Source organism: Saimiri boliviensis, chromosome 12, assembly GCF_048565385.1.
Source record: "Saimiri boliviensis isolate mSaiBol1 chromosome 12, mSaiBol1.pri, whole genome shotgun sequence".
NCBI lineage: Eukaryota > Metazoa > Chordata > Mammalia > Primates > Cebidae > Saimiri > Saimiri boliviensis.
The window spans coordinates 82044489-82067728 of NC_133460.1; the positions used below are offsets into that span (position 1 = coordinate 82044489).

Below are 23240 nucleotides of genomic sequence, written 5' to 3' on the forward strand. Positions count from 1 at the left end.
GTCCTAGCTACTCGGGAGGCTGAGGCAGAATCACTAGATCCTGAGGGGCAGAGGTTGAAGTGAGCTGAGATTGTGCCACTGCACTCCAGTCTGGGTGACAGAGCAAGAATGAATGTGACTATGTTCAAAAAAAATTTTATTTACAGGCTGGGCATGGTGGCTCACACCTGTAATTCCAGCACTTTGGGAGGCCAAGGCAGGCATACCGCCTGAGGTCAGGAGTTCAGGACCAACCTGGCCAACATAGTGAAATCTTGTCTTTACTAAAAATACAAAATTAGCCGGGTGTGGTAGCAGGCACCTGTAATCCCAGCTACTTGGGAGGCTGAGGCAGGAGAATAGCTTGAACCCAGGAGGTGGAGGTTGCAGTGAGCTGAGATTGTATTATTGCACTCCAGCCTGGGAGAAAAGAATGAGACTTCGTCTCAGAAAGAAAAAAAAATTTTATTTACAAAAGCAGATAGTGGGTGAAAATAGTTTAGCAATGCTGCTGTAGATCCTTAAAATCCAATGAAAACAAAAAGCTCCGGATGCCCTCACTAGGCCAAACAATGTAACTCCATGCTCTGCCTCAAGTAGGCCTGAGTCTGCCTAATACAGGAGGAGTAAACTAGATGATAAACGGAGAGAGGAGACCACGATCATGAGGGGTAAGAAATCATGTCTGAAAGGAGAGGGGCAGGGGGCTGAGGATGTACAATCTGAACGAGAGCACCTCTGGGGTAATCATTGTTTTCAAATATACACATCATCTACAGCCATGCATCACTTGACAGGATGCATTCTGGGGAATGTGTTGGTGGGGGATTTTGTTGTGTGAACAGCATAGTATATTCACACAAACCTAGATGGCACAGTCCCTACACACCTGGGCTATGTGGTGTAGTCCACCGCTCCTAGGCTACAAACCTGGACAGCACATTGCTGTACTGAGCGCTGCAGGCAACTGTAACACAATGCTAAGTATGCATATATCTAAACACACCTAAACGTTGAAAAGGTACAGTAAAATACGGTATTATCATCTTAGGAGACCACCATCATTCAAACGTCATGTGGCATGTGACTGCCTATGTGTACATACATACGTACCCGTAAATACACCTACAAGTATATGAAAGTATGTATACATACAAACAAACATATCGCAAATTTTTTTTTTTTTTTTTTTTTTTTTTGAGACGGAGTTTCGCTCTTGTTACCCAGGCTGGAGTGCAATGGTGCGATCTCGGCTCACCGCAACCTCCGCCTCCTGGGTTCAGGCAATTCTCCTGCCTCAGCCTCCTGAGTAGCTGGGATTACAGGCACGCACCACCATGTCCAGCTAATTTTTTGTATTTTTAGTAGAGACGGGGTTTCACCATGTTGACCAGGATGGTCTCGATCTCTTGACCTTGTGATCCACCCGCCTCGGCCTCCCAAAGCGCTGGGATTACAGGCTTGAGCCACCACGCCCGGTAATATCACAAATTTTTACAAGCTCAATCTCAAGGTTTTTCATGAGGAAGAGGGGGCACAGCTGTTCTTTGTGATCCAGAGGGGAAGAACAAGGCCCAAATGGGGCAGCTCCACGTGGTGGCAGCTGTCTCCTGTTACGGGGTGAGCTCTGCCCCAGGGAGGGCTGCCTAGCCACGCCCCGGAGCAGCAGGGAGGGAGAGCCCCTGAGGCGGGCACTGGGGCACTGGCTGGCCACCTGCTTGGCAGAGGATGTTGCCAAGTGTCCCGAAGGCTGGGTGTGTGGGACTCAGCACCCTTCCCGACCCCTTCCGTGGAGGCTCCAGGACTGTTCGGGGGTCTCAGGTCACACACCAACAAGGGTCTCCTACCTTTGCTCTTCAGGGTGTTAGCCAGGGGCAAGAAGTAGGTGGTGAAGAAACCAAGTCGCGTTTCCTGAACGTGGTCTCGGATGACAGGCAGCAGCCAGCTCCGTGGGAAATCCAGAGTCTCTCTGGGAGGAGAATGGGAAGAACCCAATGAGGATGAGGGGGCAGCCCTGAGGGCAGCGCATAGGCTACTGAGCCCAGAACAGAGCGAGCCCCACCTCTGGCCCCTCCTGCTGAGCCCTGCACTGACACACAGACTTCAGCCCACAGCAGTGGACATCCTTTCCAGGGGAGAGAACAAGCCGGCTGACTCCTGGGGCTTTGTCGGGAAGCTAGCCAGAGTTACACTTACTCAGAGCCATCAATTTCCAAAGGCACAGCCTGCAGCACCACCTCAGGTCCCATACTGGTCACCGCAGCCCCCACTGCCTGGTCAAGAGCCGCCGTGTGGGGGAAATGAGGGGAGAGGCGCAGGTCACACAGGGACTGGAGGCACTGGAGCAGAGACGAGTGACCACACATCAGGACACGCTTGAGAGCAGGACACATGATGAAACCCCACCAGCCTCCGAAAGGAGGAGGCCGGAATTCTGGGCCTGGGTTCAATGCTACACCAGAGGGTACAAACTGAGAATCCAATTAACCACTGGTGATTGTAAGATCCAGGACCTAGGATTTTATAAACTTCTGTTATATTTAACATGTAAAAATCAGAAAATTTCACATGCAAATGTAGATTTCCAATTATCTTCGAAAATAGGACAAATGTATCTTGTCTGCATGCGACAATCAGCAATCAGCAGGCACTGAGGAGACAGCGCGGCACCCTCGGCTCACCAGGCCACAGCCCTCCAGCAGCCACACTTTCATGGCCCTGCCTGCCTGGTCTCTTGGATGAAGCCAAATTGACCAATCTAATCTATCAGGGCTCAGGCCAGGCCTCTTGAGGGAGACCCCGACCTCCCACAGGAGTTCCCTTTTCCAGCAATGGGAGGGAGTCAGTGAGGAGAGCCCCACGAAGCCAGGAGCTGCTGTCCCTGCTGATGTAGGACCAGTCTGGGGGCTGTCCTCAGGTCTCCACTCTCTCCTGGACTAGGGTCTGCTCAGGATCCCTTAGTGATTCCTGATTCTTAAATGATTAACTCTGGACTGGAGGAACCTCCCTGGGACCTAGGGCTGTGTAGAACATCAATGCTATACTCACTTGTTATAGCAAACTTAGAGAATTAAAACTTAAAAGATAAGGGGTGGGGGTAAGATTTCCTAAGTTTCAAAACCAGCAACTCCAGCAAAAACTAGTGGGCAGGTAGGGGGACTCCCACCCTGTTTTCTGCCCCTCCCTTGCCGGCCTAGTCACTTTCCAGGGGACACTGCATGGGACACCTGCTATGGCCCTGTCAGGGTAGGGTGGGGAGCAGAGTGCAGAGATAACAGAGACACGTGCCCTCCAGTAGCCCATAGTCCAAGGGCCAGCACCACCTCCTACCCTGGCCCCAGCCGCTCCCCACTCACCTTCCTCATCACTGGGTGGGCCCGTCTCCCACATGCCTCAAAGAAGACACAGAGCAGCTGCAACACGGAGCTCCAGGCCGCGTGGAATTTGTACGTCAGGCCCTCCTCCACTGCCCTGCCAAGGGAGTGGCACAGTCAGGGCCACGCTCATGCCACCCTGTGCCCCCACCAGAGAAAGTCAACGGCCAGCACCCTGAGCTACAGACACTAGCTGGCCAGCAAGAATGGGGCCCCAAGAGACCACAAAAGAGAAGTACCATTTGTGCCGTGCCCAGACTTCCTATGTTAACAGTTTTAGATAATCCTAGTGCTTAAAGAAAAGCCTATGAAGTAGTTATCTGACCAACTTCAGATGGGGAAACTGAGGCTTGGAGAGATGAAATAACTGCCAGGGTCACTCTGCTAGGAACCACACTGGGCCTCCAACATCTGTGATTTGTCACCACCCCATGCTTTCCCCATCTGACCAAAGGCAGGAGACACAGTAGGAACAGGTGGCCTGGACAGAGGAAGAGCCTCTAGCCCCTCTGGCCTGTGCACACCTTGGTCTGCTCTATCTCCCAAGGAAGTCTAGGCCCCTGGAGATTTTCAGCAAGAATGGCCAACAGGAGTCAGTGTGGGGAAGTGATGGGACTGGGGCTGGGGCTAGGGGAGTTGTATTCCTTGAGTTTTCCTGAAACTTCATCTTAGATGGACCCAAGGGAGACAGGCCTATCTCCCCCATGAGAAACAGTCATCAGAGTACCACACCCTGGAGCTGTGCAGACAGACCTCGACCTAGAGGAGACACCGAGGGTCCCAGCCCCTTGCCTGGATCACTCAGGAGGGCGCAGTGCTCTGCTCACTGCCTGCTGGAGGATGAAGTGGGTGGTGACCGCACCTGTGAATGGCTCCTCTCATAGGTGTGCAGGGCAGTACAGCATGTGAGTAAGAGTGGACTCTGTATTTGGGCTGCCACTGATTGGGTGACCTCAGCTTCCCCATCTGTAAAATGGAGGAGGCACCCATCTCCTAGCACCATTGTGGTTTATAATGATGAAATGATTAACTGTTGTTCTGAGAACTGCCCCTGGCCGGGCGCGGTGGCTCACACCTATAATCCCAACACTTTGGGAGGCTGAGGCGGGTGGGTCACAAGGTCAAGAGATCGAGACCATCTGGTCAACATGGTGAAATCCCGTCTCTACTAAGAATACAAAAATGAGCTGGGCATGGTGGCGCATGCCTGTAATCCCAGCTACTTAGGAGGCTGAGGGAGAATTGCCTGAGCCCAGGAGGCGGAGGTTGCGGTGAGCCGAGATCGCGCCATTGCACTCTAGCCTGGGTAACAGAGCAAAACTCCATCTCAAAAAAAAAAAAGAGAACTGTCCCTGTGTCACCTCACTTCATCCTCCCCCCCCGCCTGTTACTCACTGACAGACAATGACCCTGAGGTAGAGAGAGGAAGAGGAACTTGCTCCAGATGCCTGCGACCTCCAATCAATACAGCTGGACTGAAACCCAGTGGGTGCCAGAGTCCACACCCTTCAGCACCACACTATGGCAGCTCGCACGTTGTGTCCACGGTGGCTGCTCTGGCAGGTGTTCAGTAAGCAGCCAGCAATCCCGTAAAGCACTGGCACTGCAGCCTGGCCCACAGTAGGTGGACAGTGGAGCACCTGTCATCATATAGAACTTTCCTCAAGGTACCCCCATTTCTTCCAAATGCGGACCCCATATCCTCACCTGAACATCTTGACAACAGACTGGGCAGGGCCTGAGGCCGAGGAGGTCACGGAGCCAATGTCAGCCATGTGGGGAGCCACACATTCCTTCAGGATCTCCTGCAAAGAAAGGCCACAGGCTATCTGGGCCCAAGGTGGCCCCCCAGGACCACTCTTCCCTCCCAGGCAACAGCTTCCTAGAAGTCCAAGACAGCTTCAAAGAAACATGCCACCACATTCTCCCATTTTGAGAGCAGCCTCTCTGGGCCCGAGCTGGTGGCCAGGGGCCAGCGATGGGAGAGACAGGGCAGTCCAGAGAACCCTCTGTGCTCTCTGCTTCCTCAGCTAGAGCTGTAGTACCTTGAGGCTCTGTGTGGCAGCGGTCACCACTTGCGAGTGTGGGGAAAGGAGGCAGGTCACTGCAGTTCCAAAAAAGCGAGGGAGGTGGCCTAGCCCCAGGTCCCACTGCAACCTGTCAAGACAAAAGGCTTCTGTGGGGCCTGGCCCTGAGCCCTGGGGACACGGGCAACCAGGGCTCAACCCTCAGACGGCCCAGCTCTGACAACAATCACAAATCCACTGATCTACAGGGGTCCACTGGGCCCTTCTGGTGGGTGATTTTTAAGAAGGCACTAACAGGCCAGTGCAGTGGCTCACACCTGTAATTCCAGCACTTTGGGAGGCTGAGGCGGGCAGATCATGAGGTCAGGAGATAGAGACCATCTCGGCTAACACAGAGACACCCCGTCTCTACTAAAAATATAAAAAATTAGCTGGGTGTGGCGGCATGCATCTGTAGTCCCAGCTACCCAGGAGGCTGAGGCAGGAGAATCACTTGAACCTGAGAGTCAGAGGTTGCAGTGAGGCGAAATTGTACCACTGTACTCCATCCTGGGCAACAGAGCAAGACTCCACCTAAAAAAAAAAACCAAAAGGCCGGGCGCGGTGGCTCAAGCCTGTAATGCCAGCACTTTGGGAGGCCGAGGCGGGTGGATCACGAGGTCGAGAGATCGAGACCATCCTGGTCAACATGGTGAAACCCCGTCTCTACTAAAAATACAAAAAAATTAGCTGGGCATGGTGGCACGTGCCTGTAATTCCAGCTACTCAGGAGGCTGAGGCAGGAGAATTGCCTGAACCCAGGAGGCGGAGGTTGCGGTGAGCCGAGATCGCGCCATTGCACTCCAGCCTGGGTAACAAGAGTGAAACTCCGTCTCAAAAAAAAAAAAAAAAAAAACAGCGGTGGGGGCACTATCATTCAAGTACTAACTACATGTGGTAAAAAATCCAAACAGGTCTTCTGGGTGTAAAATGAAGGGCATGCCTGCCTTAACTCACCCTTCTGGCCTGACCCTTCTATGCACTTCCTAGGGAAAAATCAAGGTTAAGTTTCTTAAATACCTTTCCAGAAGTTCTAAAATACACAAACATAAAAATAGTAACTTCTTTTTGTTGTGGTGGTGGTGGTGGTGCAATCATAGCTCACAGTCTCAAACTCCTGGGCTCAAGTGATCGTCCTACCTCAGCTCCTGAGTAGCTGGGTCTACAGGCACATGCCACCACGCTCAGCTAATCTTTTTATTTCTGTAGAGACAGGATCTCACTGTGTTTCCCAGGCTAGTCTCAACCTTCTAGCCAAGTGATCCTCCTGCCTTGGCCTCCCAAAATCCTGTGGTTACAGGTGTGGGCCAGGTAGCATTTATATAATTCTTACTATATACCAACCACTGATATGACATACATTCATTTAAACCTTGTAACAACTAATGAGATAAATCCTACTATAATTTCCATTTTATGAATGAAAAAAGATACAGAGAAGTCAAATAACTTGCCCAAGGCCATCCAGCTTGGTAATGAGGTCAGGATTCACACCCTGGCAATCTAGTTCCAGAGTATACACAGAGAAACAATCACACCACACCTGCTGTTCTATAGCTTGCTTTTCCCCAACATACCTTAGAGTTCTTCCCATAAGCGCACATACAACCACTTCGTGGTTTTTGTTTTTGTTTTTGTTTTGACACAGGGTCTCACCCTGTCACCCAGGCTGGAGTGCAGTGGTGCAACCTCCACCTCACAGGTTCAAGTGATTCTTTTGCCTCAGCCCCCCAAGTAGCTGGGATTACAGGTGTGCACCACCACACCCAACTTAATTTTTGTATTTTTAGTACAGATGGGGTTTCACCATGTTGGCCAGGCTGGTTTCAAACTCCTGGCCTCAAGTGATCTGCCCGCCTCGGCCTCCCAAAGTACAGGGATTACAAGTGTGAGCCCCTGTACCAGGCCCACTCTGATTGTTTCTAATGGCTGCACAGTACTTCGTTGTTTATATTTCTCCCCTCCATGGAACATTTAGCTTTATTCCAGTTTTTATGCGTTACCTAGAAGGCGATAAGCATCCTGGGACGCACAATTGGGCCCAACTGTGGGTGTGCTCCAGCAGGATGAAGCCTGAGAAGTGGCAAATGGGGTGATTTTGCCATTTCTGGACACCTCCCAATAAACGTAGTTTGGTGCAAGAAAAAGAACACGGGCTGGGCAGGCCTGGACCACAGACCTAGCCTTGCTCGTCAGGACTGCATGACTAGCTCACTCACAGGGCCTCGGTTTCTGGCTTACAAATTGGGGTAAACCCTTCTTCATGGGGTTGCTGTGATTGGTGAGAAGAAATATAGATGAAGAGTGCTTGGCACATGCCTGGGTGAGAGCAGGCGGTGGGAACTCTTCAGCTGCAGGGAAGACAGACCCAGCGCAGCAGAGCCACGCGGCCTTAGAGACGCTAGCCTCCCTCCATGCAGGTCGCCAGTTGGTTACTATATACTCAGTTTCTTCTCAGCCTTATTCCAGAACAGTGGATTTACTTTTTCTTTCTTTTTGCGACAGAGTTACGCTCTTGTTGCCCAGACTGGAGTGCAATGGCACGATCTCGGCTCACAGCAACCTCTGCCTCCCGACTGCAAGCAATTCTCCTGCCTCAGCCTTCTGAGCAGCTGAGATTACAGGCGCCCGCCGCCACACATGGCTCATTTTTTGTATTTTTAGTAGAGATGGGGTTTTATTATGTTGGCCAGGCTGGTTTCAAACTCCTGACCCCAGATGGTCCACCTGCCTCTCAAAGTGCTGGGATTATGGGAGTGAGTCACCAAGCCCAATGAAAAGTGAAATTACTATTAAGTGGCCAAGCCCAAACCCTGTAAGTATACAGACACAAAGCAGAAAGTCAGTTCACGGGCCTATGGATCCTAGAGAAGGGAGCCGTCAGGCCAGGTGGCAGTGGAATAGAGCTGCAGAAAGGATACCCCACAGCAAGGAAAGCAAGTGCACAGGAAGACACAGACAGCGAGTGTCAAGAGGCAGGGTGAAACTCAGGCTGCAACCTGGGCACAGTGCTCACAGCCACCGTGCTGTTCCTCATGGCTGGCTGGCAAAAGGTCTGGCAGGAATCAGACCTGGTTAGAAGGCTGCACTGTCCTATCCTGTGCCTCACAGAAACAAGAGCTGCTCTGTAGCTCACCTGACACAGAGAGGCTGCTTGGCCCCGGGAGGCTGAACAGCCTCTCCAGCTTCCAGCTTACGTTCCTTCTACCTCGGCAGCCAGGACAGAGGCCCTGAGCATCCCCAACCTTGGCAGCCAGGATGGAAGCCCTGAGGACCCTTCAGCCCTGGCAGCCAAGACCAAGAGGCCCTGAGGACCCCCCCACCTCAGCAGCCTAAACAGAGGCCCTAAGCACCCCTCACCTTGGCAGCCTGGACAGAGGCCCCGAGCAACCCTCTTTCATCCCTACCTCACCAGGTTGATGTGGGCTTTCTCCATGACCTTAAGCCAGGCCAGCAGGGGCTGTAAATCGTTCTCACTGGGAACGTAGTCATACAGGGCCTAGAGGTGAGAATAAGCAAGTGACTTGAGCATGTGGAGTCTGCAACAGCATAGTGATGATGATCCCTTCCCATCCTGGCACCAGCAATTTCCTGAGGACAGTGAGTGTGATCCTGGCACTCAGAGTCCCCTTGGCTTTCCCAGCTCCTGCCTCCCTCTTCTCCACAAAGCCCTCCCAGCTCTGATTCTTTGGGAGAACAGTCTCTAGGAACAGCAGAGTATCATGGGTCACACATCCCTTTGTGAGTCTGACAAAAGCCAGAGGCCTTCTTTGGAGAAAAAAAAAAGTACATTTTGCTAATTTGGGGGATTTGTTTCCCCTCCCAAAATCCATCCACAGACCTCTAAGGTTGAGAGCTCTGCTCAAGGTATCTGTGAGCACCACGAGACCATGCTGAAACAGTTCATTGAAGTTAACTAGGTCAAGGGACAGGGTCCCAGTTCCTGGGGACACTAATGTGGATTTGGTGGCTGGACTCTAATCTTCCTTCCGTTTCTACTGGCCACCTCCACTGGGATACCCCAGCCTAGCCAACCTCACTCTGTGGAAAAGGCGCAGGGCCAGTGCTCCCAGCCTCCCAAGGGACGCCCCCGCAATGCCCCTCACCCCACCAACAGGCCTCACCGTGATGATCTGGGCGTTGAGCTCTGCCGACAGGGTGCTCAGGCCAGGCCTGGCATGGAAGAGGCTGTGAAAGGCCTGCATGGCACAGGCTGTCACCAGCTGGAGGGGACACACAGGCTTAGAAAGAAACTGCAAAGTCCATGGCTGACCCTGGACTCCTCAACATTCCACTCTACCCCATGTGCTAAGGAGTTGAGGACCCCCTGAACCTCACATATGCCCCCCACACAGAGACACTCTGAGGACTGTCACCTTAGCAAGACATGGAAGCCACTGAAAAAGCTTTAAATGACTTAGACAGAAATATTAACAAAATGGTTTTAACAACGGCCAAAAAAGCAGGCTATAAATGGTCTGCACGCTGTAATTATAGCTGTGGGTCTTTTGGGTTTTTTTTGAGACAGAATCTAGCTCTTTTGCCAGGTACAGTGGTGAGACCAATACAGGTGCATGCCACTGTGCCTGGCTAATTTTTCAATTTTTGTAAAGACGAGAGTCTCACTATGTCGTCCAGGCTGGTCTCAAGTTCCCTGCCTCCCGCCTCGGCCTCCCAAGTGCTAACTTTACAGGCGTGAACTTCACCTGGCCTTTGCATGTGTTATCATGTATGTTTGCTTATCCAAAGAGAAAATGTCTGAAAGGATACCCAGGAAGTTATTTGCACTGTCTACCTTAGGAAACAGGATTTGGAGAAGGAGATTTTTACTTTATACACTTCTAAATCGTTTTTTCCTTTCAAACAATGATTATGTTATTTACATTTCACAATTTTAAAGGCATGTATGTAAATAAACACTACAGGGAATACACAGTGAATTGGTGGGAATATCTGTGGGGCGTCGATTCCAGGACCGCCCCCATGGACAGAAAAATCTACCAATGCTCAGTTCCCTATATAAAATGGTGTAGTATTTGTATATAACCTACATGTATCCTCCCGTATACTTTAACTCACCTGGATTACTTATAATACAATATAAATGCTATGTAAATAGCTGCTACACTCTGTTGTCTAGGGAATAACGACAAGGAAAAAAACTACATGTTCAGATGTTCAGTACAGAAGCAACCAACCATTTTCTTTTTCTTTTTGAGATGGAGTTTTCGCTCGTTACCCAGGCTGGAGTGCAATGGCGTGATCTCGGCTCACTGTAACCTTCACCTCCTGGGTTCAGGCAATTCTCCTGCCTCAGCCTCCTGAGTAGCTGGGATTACAGGCACGCGCTACCATGCCCAGCTAATTTTTTGTATTTTTAGTAGAGATGGGGTTTCACCATGTTGACCAGGATGGTCTCAATGGCGCGATCTCGGCTCACCACAACCTCCGCCTCCTGGGTTCAGGCAATTCTCCTGTCTCAGCCTCCTGAGTAGCTGGGACTACAGGCATGCGCCACCATGCCCAGCTAATTTTTTGTATTTTTAGTAGAGACGGAGTTTCACCATGTTGACCAGGATGGTCTCGATCTCTTGACCTCGTGATCCACCCGCCTCAGCCTCCCAAAGTGCTGGGATTACAGGCTTGAGCCACCGCGCCCGGCTGCAACCAACCATTTTCTTTTCCCTGAATATTTTCTTTTCTTTTTCTTTCTTTTTTTTTTACACAGAGTTCTTGCTCTGTTGCCCAGGCTGGAGTGCAGTAGCATGACCATGGCTCACTGCAGCCTTGACCTCCTGGGCTCAAGCAATCCTCCCACTTCCACCACTCAAGTAGCTGGGACTACAGGCATGTGCGATCATGCCTGGTTCCCAAATATTTTCAATCCAAAGTTGGCTGAATTTATGGCTGTGGGACCCACATATACAGAGGGCTGACTGTATAAAGATGTAGAGAATTGTGCTAGAAATGGTGGAAATACACGGAATCATTTTTCACGTGTCTTTACAGCTGCTAAAAAAAAAACCAAAGGCCGGGCGCGGTGGCTCAAGCCTGTAATCCCAGCACTTTGGGAGGCCGAGGCGGGTGGATCACGAGGTCGAGAGATCGAGACCATCCTGGTCAACATGGTGAAACCCCGTCTCTACCAAAAATACAAAAAATTAGCTGGGCATGGTGGCGCGTGCCTGTAAGCCCAGCTACTCAGGAGGCTGAGGCAGGAGAATTGCCTGAACCCAGGAGGCGGAGGTTGCGGTGAGCTGAGATCGCGCCATTGCACTCCAGCCTGGGTAACAAGAGCGGAACTCCGTCTCAAAAAAAAAAAAAAAAAAAAAACCAAAAAAAACAATTGCTATAGGGTACATAGAGCCAGGGCAGAGGGAAGGTGGACCAGCCCACTACGGATCACCCTGACTGTGACCTGATCTCTGAGATCAGCTTCCAACTGGAAGGGGACCCTGATATGGCCTGGCCCAGCCAAATACCACAGATTGATGTGGTACCCTTGGTTTTAGCTAAGAACACAGCCAGGGAGGGAGACCCCAGGCCCTGCTTCTTGACTGACCAGCGAGTTCCCCAAATGCCACCACTGTAGACCCCCCTTTCTCCAGCTCTTGGGCCTGTACTCACCACATGGCTCAAGGTCATGACCCTGAGGAGAGTCTCACTGCAGTTCTTCACCAGGCCTTCTGGGAAGCAGGGCAGCAGGTCCTTCAGCAGCGTCAACACGTGCAGCGTGGTGGTGGCCTCCTTGGAGCCTGGTAGGCATAAGGGTAATTGAGACACCAGCTGCCTCCCTGCAGCAGGCCCTGTCGTGCTCTGCCAGCCACGGCCTCCCATCCTCCTGCCCTCCATTTGGCTTCCCCACCTCCAGACTTCTCAATCTCCTGGATACAGAACTTAGCAGTGGAAACAGCAGCAGGATGATGGGCAGGGGCCTTTTCTCCAAACATGAATTCACTGCCTTTGAGAACGGAGCATACTCCATGCTGCGCAGCCTTCCGGATCTGAGGGGCAAGGAAAGCAGGGGGCAAGGCCAGATCAGCATTCCACCAGCATCCTGGGTGTCCGGCACCATCACCAATCAACAAACTTTGGCTGAACATATAGATCCAATGATGATCTGACTACTATAGATCCAGTGCTACGCCAGGGCCTTCACAAGTATAGAATCCTGAGCTGTGAAGCAGGACAAACCCCGGTTCAAATCCCTGCTCTACAACCAACTCACCAAATGGCCTTGAATAAGCCCAACTACTTAATTTCTGAGTTTCAGTATCATCTTTAAACAGGGATTTCTTCATTCACCCAATCATCTGGCAAACACTGAGTGTCCACCAAGCCAGGCACTGTTCTAGGTCCTGGCAAACTGGCAGTGAATAGCAGGCAACTCCCCTTCCAGCCAGGAGGCAGAAAACAAGCAAATAAACAGCAGAAGGTAAAAAGTACTGTGCAGACAACAAAGCAGGGGCTGCCACTTTTTTTTTTTTTTTTTTGAGACGGAGTTTCGCTCTTGTTACCCAGGCTGGAGTGCAATGGCGCGATCTCGGCTCACCGCAACCTCCGCCTCCTGGGTTCAGGCAATTCTCCTGCCTCAGCCTCCTGAGTAGCTGGGCTTACAGGCACGCGCCACCATGCCCAGCTAGTTTTTTGCATTTTTAGTAGAGACGGGGTTTCACCATGTTGACCAGGATGGTCTCGATCTCTCGACCTCGTGATCCACCCGTCTCGGCCTCCCAAAGTGCTGGGATTACAGGCTTGAGCCACCGCGCCCGGCAATTTTTATATTTTTAATAGAGATGGGGTTTCACAATGTTAGCAAGGCTGGTTTCAAACTCCTGACCTCAAATGATCCTCCCACCTTGGCCCCCAAAGAGATTACCGGTGTGAGCCACCATACCTGGCCAATTAATAGTGAGGAAGCTGAGGCTCTGAGAGTTTAAGTAACTTGCCAAGCTCATACCTCAAACGGTGAATTCAGGATCCAACTCAGGTCTGTGTGACTCCCCTGACTATGCTGCCCTCCCTGCTGAGGTGAACAGACACATGGGGAGAGTCTGTGCCAACAGGGCAATGAATGACGAAGCACCAGAGACTCAGACGGGGCTAATAGTGAACAGTCTCCCGGAGGAGGCTGCCTTCTGGATCTAAATGCATGACGCCTCAGAGGCAGAGAGCAGAAGCCAGTACTCAAGGCAAGCTCCCTGACACCACTCAGTTAGCCAAGTCTGGGCTGTGCTGGGCTGGGTGGTGGCTGTCCCCTGCCCCATTTTCTGGGGATCTAGCAGTCTCACCTTGGGCTTGGGATGCACTGTGAAGCTCAGCAGCCCATGGTACACCTGAAGGGTCACGGGGTAGCCCCACGCCTCCAGGTCTTGCTTCCGCAGAAGGGTGGCCAGGCAGGACAGGACCTGGAAGAAAATCAGAGTCCCTCAGTGCCACCAGCCTTGGCCAGGAGGGAAAAGAGCCCAGCTTCTCACTGACTCCAGAAAATCCCAAAGGGATCTGTCTGAGGTCCCCAGGGTGCCTAAACCCCTCTCAGGAAGGATCCAAGAGTCACCAAGTCAGGCTGGCCCTACGAGACGCCAGATGAGAAACTAAACCCCAGACACTAACCCATCGGAGGACAGAGGTGGAGCCGCTGCTGGCCTGGGCTGACATGATATCCATGAAGGCTTTGGAGGTATCAGAGAACTTCTTAATGAGCACAGGGCTGGGAACACTGTGGGAAAGAACAGAGACAGTCACCCCAGAGGGTACCTGAGGAGCAGCTGGTACAGCCCCTTGTGGTACTAAGGAGGACAGAGCAAGGGATGCTGGTGGCACAGTCACTTAGCAAGTGAGCAACAAAATCAGGACAGGCACTCGCCCTAACAGGCAGCTCAGTGTGCTTTCCACCCACGCTCCCCACCTCCCTTCCCACTACCTGCTCCTAAACTCACACCTATCCTCTTTCCACCTCCCCTGCAGGTCTCCAGACAGCCCGGGCCAATATCCCCTCCCCTTCCCTCTGCCACTCACTGCTCCAGGGATGCTCCACCTGGGGCCAACACCCACACTCCCTGGCATATTGACCCAAGCCACCCAGGGCCTTATTTTGTAGAATGCCACCCTATACACAAGTATCTTTTAAATTGTATTTTAAAATTTCTGGCCAGGTACAGCGGCTCACCGCTGTAATCCCAAAACTTCGGGAGGCTAAGGCAGGTGGATCACCTGAGGGCAGGACCAGCCTGACCAACATGGTGAAACCCTGTCTCTACTAAAAATACGAAAATTAGGGGCTGAAGTCCTTTTTGGCCTCAGTTCACCTGCACCCAGGTGAAAAAAAAAGAAAAAAAGAAAAAGAAAATTAGGTATTAGAGCATAACTCTGTCTGAAAAATAAATAAATAAACATATTTCTAATTGTGGTAAAATACACGTAAGATAAAACATGATTTTAACCACTTTTTAGATATATCATTTAGTACTGTTAAATATATTCATGTCGTGTTTTTTGTTGTTGTTGTTTTGGAGACAGGGTCTTACTCATCACCCAAGCTGGAGTGTGGTAGCACAATCTCAGCTCACTGCAACCTCTACTTCCCAAGTAGCTGGGACTACAGGTGTATGCCACCACACCTGGCTCATTTTTGCGTTTTTTGGGTAAAGTTGGGGTTTCACCATATTGCCCAGGCTGCTTTTGAACTCCTGAGCTCAAGCAATCCACCTGCATGAGCCTCCCAAAGTGCTGGGATTACAGGTGTACATCACCACACCCAGCCAAGCATACTCACATTGTCATGCAACCAATCTCAAGAACTTTTTCATGGTAAAGAATCAAGGTTTTGGCCGTGCGCTCAAGCCTGTAATCCCAGCAATTTGGGAGGCCAAGGCAGGTGGATCACGAGGTCAAGAGATCGAGACCAACCTGGTCAACATGGTGAAACCCCGTCTTTACTAAAAATACAAAAAAATCAGCTGGGCATGGTGGCGCGTGCCTATAATCCCAGCTACTCAGGAGGCTGAGGCAGGAGAATTGCCTGAACCCTGAGGTTCAAGAGCGAAACTCCGTCTCAAAAAAAAAAAAAGAATCAAGGTTTTTTTGTTTGTTTGTTTTTTTAACACTATTTTTAATTTTTTTTTGTTCTCTTGAGATGGAGTCTCATTCTGTTGCCCAGGCTGGAGTACAATGCCTTGTTCCTGACTCACTGCAACCTTCACCTCCTGGGTTCAAGTGATTCTCCTGCCTCAGCCTCCTGAGTGGCTGGGATTACAGGCATGCACCACCACACTCAGCTAATTTTGTATTTTTAGTACAGATCGGGTTTCACCACGTTGGCCAGGCTGGTCTCAAACTCCTGGCCACAAGCAATCCTCCTGCTTCAGCCTCCCAAAGTACTGGGATTACAGGTGTGAGCCATAGCACCCGGCCATGACTTGTTAATTTTTATTACTCTAAAAGGTTTCATTTTCTTTTTTTTTTTTTTTTTTTGAGACGGAGTTTCACTCTTGTTACCCAGGCTGGAGTGCAATGGCGCGATCTCGGCTCACCGCAACCTCCGCCTCCTGGGATCAGGCAATTCTCCTGCCTCAGCCTCCTGAGTAGCTGGGATTACAGGCACGTGCCACCATGCCCAGCTAATTTTTTGTATTTTTAGTAGAGACGGGGTTTCACCATGTTGACCAGGATGGTCTCGATCTCTCGACCTCGTGATCCACCCGCCTCGGCCTCCCAAAGTGCTAGGATTACAAGCTTGAGCCACCGCGCCTGGCCTGGTTTCATTTTCTTTCTTTCTTTTTTTTTTTTTTTTTTTTTTGAGACAGAGCCTCACTGTGTCACCAGCCTGGAGTGCAGTGGTGTGATCTTGGCTCACAGCAACCTCCACCTTCAGGGTTCAAGCGATTCTCCTGCCTCAGCCTCCCGAGTAGCTGGAATTGCAGGTGCCCACCACCACGCCTGGCTAATTTTTTGTACTTTAGTATGGACGGGGTTTCACTATGTTGACTAGGCTAGTCTCAAACTCCTGACCTCATGATCCACCCGCCTTGGCCTCCCAAAGTGCTGGGATTACGGGTGTGAGCCACCGCGCCCAGCCCTTTCTTTTTTTCTTTCTTTTTTTTTTTTTTTTTTTTTTGAGACGGAGTTTCGCTCTTGTTACCCAGGCTGGAGTGCAATGGCGCGATCTCGGCTCAACGCAACCTCCGCCTCCTGGGCTCAGGCGATTCTCCTGCCTCAGCCTCCTAAGTAGCTGGGATTACAGGCACGCACCACCACGCCCAGCTAGTTTTTTTTGTATTTTTAGTAGAGACGGGGTTTCACCATGTTGACCAGGATGGTCTCGATCTCTCGACCTCGTGATCCACCAGCCTCGGCCTCCCAAAGTGCTGGGATTACAGGCGTGAGCCACCGCGCCCGGCTTTTTTTTTTTTTTTTGAGACGGAGTTTCGCTCTTGTTACCCAGGCTGGAGTGCAATGGCGTGATCTCGGCTCACCGCAACCTCCGCCTCCCGGGTTCAGGCAATTCTCCTGCCTCAGCCTCCTGAGTAGCTGGGATTACAGGCACGTGCCACCATGCCCAGCTAATTTTTTTGTATTTTTAGTAGAGACGGGGTTTCACCATGTTGACCAGGATGGTCTCGATCTCTCGATCTCGTGATCCACCCGCCTCGGCCTCCCAAAGTGCTGGGATTACAGGCTTGAGCCACCGCGCCCGGCCCTTTTTCTTTTTTTTGAGACGGATTCTTGCTCTGTCGCTCAGGCTAGAGCGCAGTGGCACAATCTCAGCTCACTGCAACCTCTGCCTCCTGGGTTCAAGCAATTCTCCTGCCTCAGCCTCCCAAGTAGCTGGAATCATAGAAGCCTGCCACCACAGCTGGATAATTTTTGTGTTTTTAGTAGAGACGGGGTTTCACCATGTTGGCCAGGCTGATCTTGAACTCCTGACCTCAGGTGATCCGCCTACCTCAGCCTCCCGAAGTGCTGGGATTACAGGTGAGAGCCACTGCACACAGCCTGCCCACCTAATTTCTGTATTTTTAGTAGAGACGAGGTTTCACCATGTTGGTTAGGATGGTCTTGATCTCCTGACCTTGTGATCCACCCACCTTGGCCTCCCAAAGTGCTGGGATTATAGGCGTGAGCCACAGCGCCCAGCCAAAAAAGTTTCATTTTATTTATTTTTTTTTGAGATGGAGTTTCACTCTTGTTGCCCAGGCTAGAGTGCAATGGCATGATCTTGGCTAACTGTAACCTGCGCCCTCCTGGGTTCAAGCAATTCTCCTGCCTCGGCCTCACAAGTAGCTGGGATTACAGGCATGCGCCACCATGCCAAGCTCATTTTGTATTTTTTTTTTTTTTTTTTTTTTTTGAGACGGAGTTTCACTCTTGTTACCCAGGCTGGAGTGCAATGGCGCGAACTCGGCTCACCGCAACCTCCGCCTCCTGGGTTCAGGCAATTCTCCTGCCTCAGCCTCCTGAGTAGCTGGGATTACAGGCATGCGCCACCACACCTAGCTAGTTTTTTATATTTTTAGTAGAGACGGGGTTTCACCATGTTGACCAGGATGGTCTCGATCTCTCGACCTCGTGATCCACCCGCCTCAGCCTCCCAAAGTGCTGGGATTACAGGCTTGAGCCACCGCGCCCGGCTTCATTTTGTATTTTTAGTAGAGACAGGGTTTCTCCATGTTGGTCAGGCTGGTCTTGAACTCCTGACCTCAGGTGATCCACCCACCTCAGCCTCCCAAAGTACTGGGATTACAGCGTGAGCCACCATGCCCGGCCTTTCCAGATAATTTTTGTATTTTTACTAGGGACGGGGTTTCACCATGTTGGCCAGAATGGTCTCGATCTCCTGACCTGGTGATCTGCCTGCCTTGGCCTCCCAAAGTGCTGGGATTATAGGCGTGAGCCACAGCACCTGGCCAAAAAAGTTTCACTTTCAATAGAGCTTTCTGACTGTTTGTGCCTTTGACATTTTCGAAACGATTTTCTGCTCCTTGATAAGGAAAGCACACTTGGTCCTGTCATGAACACATTTAGCACACATCGAACCAGGGAACCACCACAGGCCCTACTGACATGCCTTTTGTTTTGGACAATCAGATAAGAACTTTAGGTCTGGCAGCATGAATTTCTGAAAGTCTGCCTGGGCACACACCACGTGAAGATTTTGGTGCTTTCCAACCTTCGTGTTTACCTTCTATAAAGGTAAACAATTCTATTACCAGGGATTCGGGACATTCTAGTTTAGTTAAAGGTTTCTCGTTAGAGGCCTACAACGGTGTGTCACCTGCTGGCCCATTCTGCATGCCTCTAGGCAATGTTCATGAAGATCAAGGGGCTTTTTAAAAACAATTCCCCATCCTGTTTCTCCAAAGCCTTGGGGTTCAAACAGGAGGCAGAACTCACCGCTTCAGGACGAGGTTCAGCAGGTAAGCAATGGCAGCCAGGGACTCCGGAGACTCCACTGCTTCCATTGTTGTCATCTGAGGGCCAAATCAAGGGGGTGTGAATGGGTAAAACCTTACACTGAGTAGCAGGCAAGAGAGCAGGGGAACATGTGCCCAGCAGAACAGTTATGACCAAGAACTATGGTATCTGAGGTTCAAATCCTGGCTCTGTCACTGTGTGGTTCTGGGATAGTAATTTAACCTATCTGTGCCTCAGTTTTTTCATTTGTAAAGTAGGGATAGTAATGCTACATACCTTATAAGCTGTGATGTTTAACTGAATTTATATATATATATATATATATACACACATACATAATACTGCCTGACACGTAATTCAAACTATATATATGTGTATGTCCATACATATATACAGAGATAGGTAGAGAGACAGAAAGAGAGATAGACAGTTTTTTTGAGACAGGGTCTCCCAGGTTGGAGTACAGTGGTATGATCATAACTCACCGTAACCTTTCAACCCCAAAGCTCAAGAGATCCTCCCACATCAGCCTCCCAAGCAGCCAGAATTACAGGCATGTGCCACAAAGCTTGGCTAATTATTTTAGTTTTTGTGGAGACAGGGTCTCACTATATTGCCCAGGCTGGTGTCGAACTCCTAGCTTCAAGGACTCCTCCCACCTTGGCCTTCCAAAGTCCCAGGATTAAAGGCATGAGCCACCATATCCGGCCAAAAACCATATACTGCCATCTAATTTATTTCATCATTCTAGAGCAGAGGTTTGCAAACTTTTTCTATAAAGGACCAGAGAGTAAATATTTTCAGCTGTGCATGCACATATGGTCTCTGTTGTATTATCTTTTCCTGTGTGTTTTAACAATTCTTTTTTTTTTTTTTCTTTTTTTTTTTTTTTTCTTTTGAGACGGAGTTTCGCTCTCGTTACCCAGGCTGGAGTGCAATGGCGCGATCTCGGCTCACCGCAACCTCCGCCTCCTGGGTTCAGGCAATTCTCCTGCCTCAGCCTCCTGACTAGCTGGGATTACAGGCACGCACCATCATGCCCAACTAATTTTTTGTATTTTTAGTAGAGACGGGGTTTCACCATTTTGACCAGGATGGTCTCGATCTCTTGACCTCGTGATCCACCCGCCTCGGCCTCCCAAAGTGCTGGGATTACAGGCGTGAGCCACCGCGCCCAGCAACAATTCTTAAAAAATGTAATAACTGGGCTGGGCATGGTGGCTCATGCCTGTGATCTCAGCACTTTGGGAGGCCAAAGTGGGAGAACTGCTTCAGTCCAGGAGCTCAAGACCAGCCTGGGCAACATGGCGAAACTCCATCTCTACTAAAAATACAAAAATTCACTGGGCATGGTGGCACACGCCTGTAATCCTGACTGTTCAGGAGGCTAAGGCACAATAATCGCTTGAACACAGGAGGTGGAGGCTGCAGTGAGCCATGATCACATCACTGCACTCCAGCCTGGGTGGCAGAGTGAGACCCTGTCTCCAAAACAAAAAAACGAAAAGCCCAAAAATAAAATAAAAATTATATATATATATACCCATATATATTTATTTAACGTAATAAGGCCAGGCATGATGGCTCCCACCTGTAATCCCAGCACTTTGGGAGGCTGGTGGGTAGATCACCTGAGGTTGGGAGTGCGAGACCAGCCTGGCCAACATGGTGAAACCCCCCCCACAACTGAAAATACAAAAATTAGCCAAATGTGGTGGCGTGTGCCTGTAATCCCAGCTATTCAGGAGGCTGAGGCAGGAGAATTGGTTGATACCATGAGACAGAGGCAGCAGTGAGCTGAAATCATGCCACTGCAGGCCAACCTGGGCAACAGAGTGAGATTCTGTTTCAAACAAAGCAGGCTGGGCCCAGTGGCTCATGCCTGTCAACCCAGCACTTTGGAAGGCTGAGGCAGGTGGATCATGAGCTCAGCAATTCGAGACCAGTCTGGCCAACATGGTGAAACCCCATCTGTACTAAAAAATATAAAAAATTAGCTGGGTGCGGTGGCTCAAGCCTGTAATCCCAGCACTTTGGGAGGCCGAGGCGGGTGGATCACGAGGTCGAGAGATCGAGACCATCCTGGTCAACATGGTGAAACCCCGTCTCTACTAAAAATACAAAAAACTAGCTGGGTGTGGTGGCGTGTGCCTGTAATCCCAGCTACTTAGGAGGCTGAGGCAGGAGAATTGCCTGAGCCCAGGAGGCGGAGGTTGCGGTGAGCCGAGATCGCGCCATTGCACTCCTGGGTAACGAGAGCGAAACTCCGTCTCAAAAAAAAAAAAAAAAAAAAAAAAATTAGCTGGGTGTTGGGGTGTGTGCCTGTAGTTCTAGCTACTCGGGAGGTTGAGGCAGGAGAATCACATGAACCTGGGAGGCGGAGGATGCAGTGAGCCAAGATTGTGCCACTGCACTCCAGCTGGGACAACAGTGGGAAAGTAATAAATAACCAGTTGCGATGGCTCACACCTGTAATCCCAACACAGTGGGAGGCCCACAGGAAGACAAGACTGCTTGAGCCCAGGAATTTGAAACCAGCCTGGACAACTCCAGCCTGGGTGACAGAGTGAGACTCCGTCTCAAAAAAGACAAAGGAAAGGAAAAGGAAAAGGAAAAGGAAAAGGAAAGGAGGAAGGAAGGAAGGAAGGAAGGAAGGAAGGAAGGAAGGAAGGAAGGAAAGAAAGAAAGAAAGAAAGAAAGAAAGAAAGAAAGAAAGAAAGAAAGAAAGAAAAGAGAAAACAGAAATGCAGCAAATACCACCAGCCTTTCTAAGCCACCTGAGAATAGCTGAAGCACTTTCACCTGGTCAAGGGCATCTTCACTAACACCACAGGCCGGGGCACTCGTCTTCTCTCTAAATCTTGCATAACCTGCTGCTCTGAACACCCACCCTCAAGTATCACCCACTCACCAGAGCAGCAAAGTACTCAGTCTCCGTCTCCTTCCCTCCCTGGGAGCGAATCACCTCAGTGACAGCAGCCAGAACAGCACAGATCTGCACAGGAGGGAGAAAGCACTGTGACTGTTTGAGACCTAACCCCACTCCAGGGGAGTCCTTTCCTTGCTCCTTCACAGATTAGTCTCCAGGTAAAGCCCAGAGACAGACAAGATATGCAACATTTAGGGCCTGGGTACATACCAGGGGCCTAGCAAGTAAGACAACTCAGAAAATGCTTGCTGAAATTCCACCATGAGGATACTTTCCCTGTAGAAATACCTGCATGATGAGTGTGCAAATATATATGTACAAGGATATTCACGGCAGCAACAAACTGATGTGGTCAAGCAGCCATCACTAGGAGATTAATAACGTTCTGCAGTTATCCAGGAAGACGTTGGTTCCAGGACCCCTGAAGGTACCAAAATCTGAGAATGCTCAGGTCCCTTATATAAAATGCTGCAGTATTTGTGCATAACCTATATACATCCTCCCATATACTTTGTGTTCTTTTTGAGACAGAGTCTCACTTTGTCACCCAGACTAGAGTGCAGTGGCATGATCTCAGCTCACTGCAACCTCTGCTTCTGGGTTCAAGCCAACTCTCCTGCTTCAGCCTCCCAAGTAACTGAGATTACAGGTGTTTACCACCATGCCCAGCTAATTTTTGTATTTCTGGTAGAGTTCAAGACCAAGTGACCAAGCTGGTCTTGAACTCCTGGCCTCAAGTGATCTGCCCTCCTCAAGTGCTTGGATTACAGATCAAGACCATCCTGGCCAACATGGTGAAACCCTGCCTCTACTAAAAATAAAAAAATTAGGGCCGGGCACGGTGGCTCAAGCCTGTAATCCCAGCACTTTGGGAGGCCGAGGCAGGTGGATCACAAGGTTAAGAGATAGAGATCATCCTGGTCAACATGGTGAAACCCCGTCACTACTAAATATACAAAAAATTAGCTGGGCATGGTGGCGCATGCCTATAATCCCATCTACTCAGGAGGCTGAGGCAGGAGAATTGCCTGAACCCAGGAGGCGGAGGTTGTGGTGAGCCGAGATCGCGCCATTGCACTCCAGCCTGGGTAACAAGAGTGAAACTCCGTCTCAAAAAAAAAAAAAAAGTTAGCTGGGCATGGGGGCACATGCCTGTAATCCCAGCTACTTGGCAGGCTGATGCAGGAGAATCGCTTGAACCAGGGAGTTGGAGATTGCAGTGAGTGGAGATCACGCTACTGCACTCCAGCATGGTCAACAGAGCAAGACTCCATCTCAGAAAAAAAAAAAAGATTTTTAATCCATTCTTGGTTGAATCTGCAGATGCAGAACCTGCAGATATGAAGACCTGACCGTATCATTATATGATAAATAATGAAAGATTTAAATAGTGTGTTATTCAAAAGAATGAGAACAACTATATATTAACTTATAAATATTGTTCAGTGGAGAAAAAGTTTCTGAACAGTGGATAGAAAA

At 50.2% G+C, this 23240-nt stretch overlaps 1 protein-coding gene across 2 annotated transcripts in view; it reads right to left on the bottom strand.

The window, feature by feature from the left end:
- RRP12 (ribosomal RNA processing 12 homolog) overlaps nt 1–23240 on the bottom strand; it is an 81045-nt gene that overhangs the window by 21678 nt on the left and 36127 nt on the right. For both annotated transcript variants that reach the window (XM_074382705.1, XM_010333227.3), the window contains 13 exons: nt 21744–21827; nt 18812–18888; nt 14033–14138; nt 13711–13827; nt 12285–12423; nt 12047–12174; nt 9544–9642; nt 8827–8918; nt 5399–5510; nt 5061–5158; nt 3336–3450; nt 2176–2318; nt 1827–1948 (listed from right to left, as the gene is read on the bottom strand). In XM_074382705.1, the coding sequence (XP_074238806.1) occupies nt 1827–1948; nt 2176–2318; nt 3336–3450; nt 5061–5158; nt 5399–5510; nt 8827–8918; nt 9544–9642; nt 12047–12174; nt 12285–12423; nt 13711–13827; nt 14033–14138; nt 18812–18888; nt 21744–21827 (1432 nt within the window). The remainder of the gene's footprint in view (nt 1–1826; nt 1949–2175; nt 2319–3335; nt 3451–5060; nt 5159–5398; nt 5511–8826; nt 8919–9543; nt 9643–12046; nt 12175–12284; nt 12424–13710; nt 13828–14032; nt 14139–18811; nt 18889–21743; nt 21828–23240) is intronic.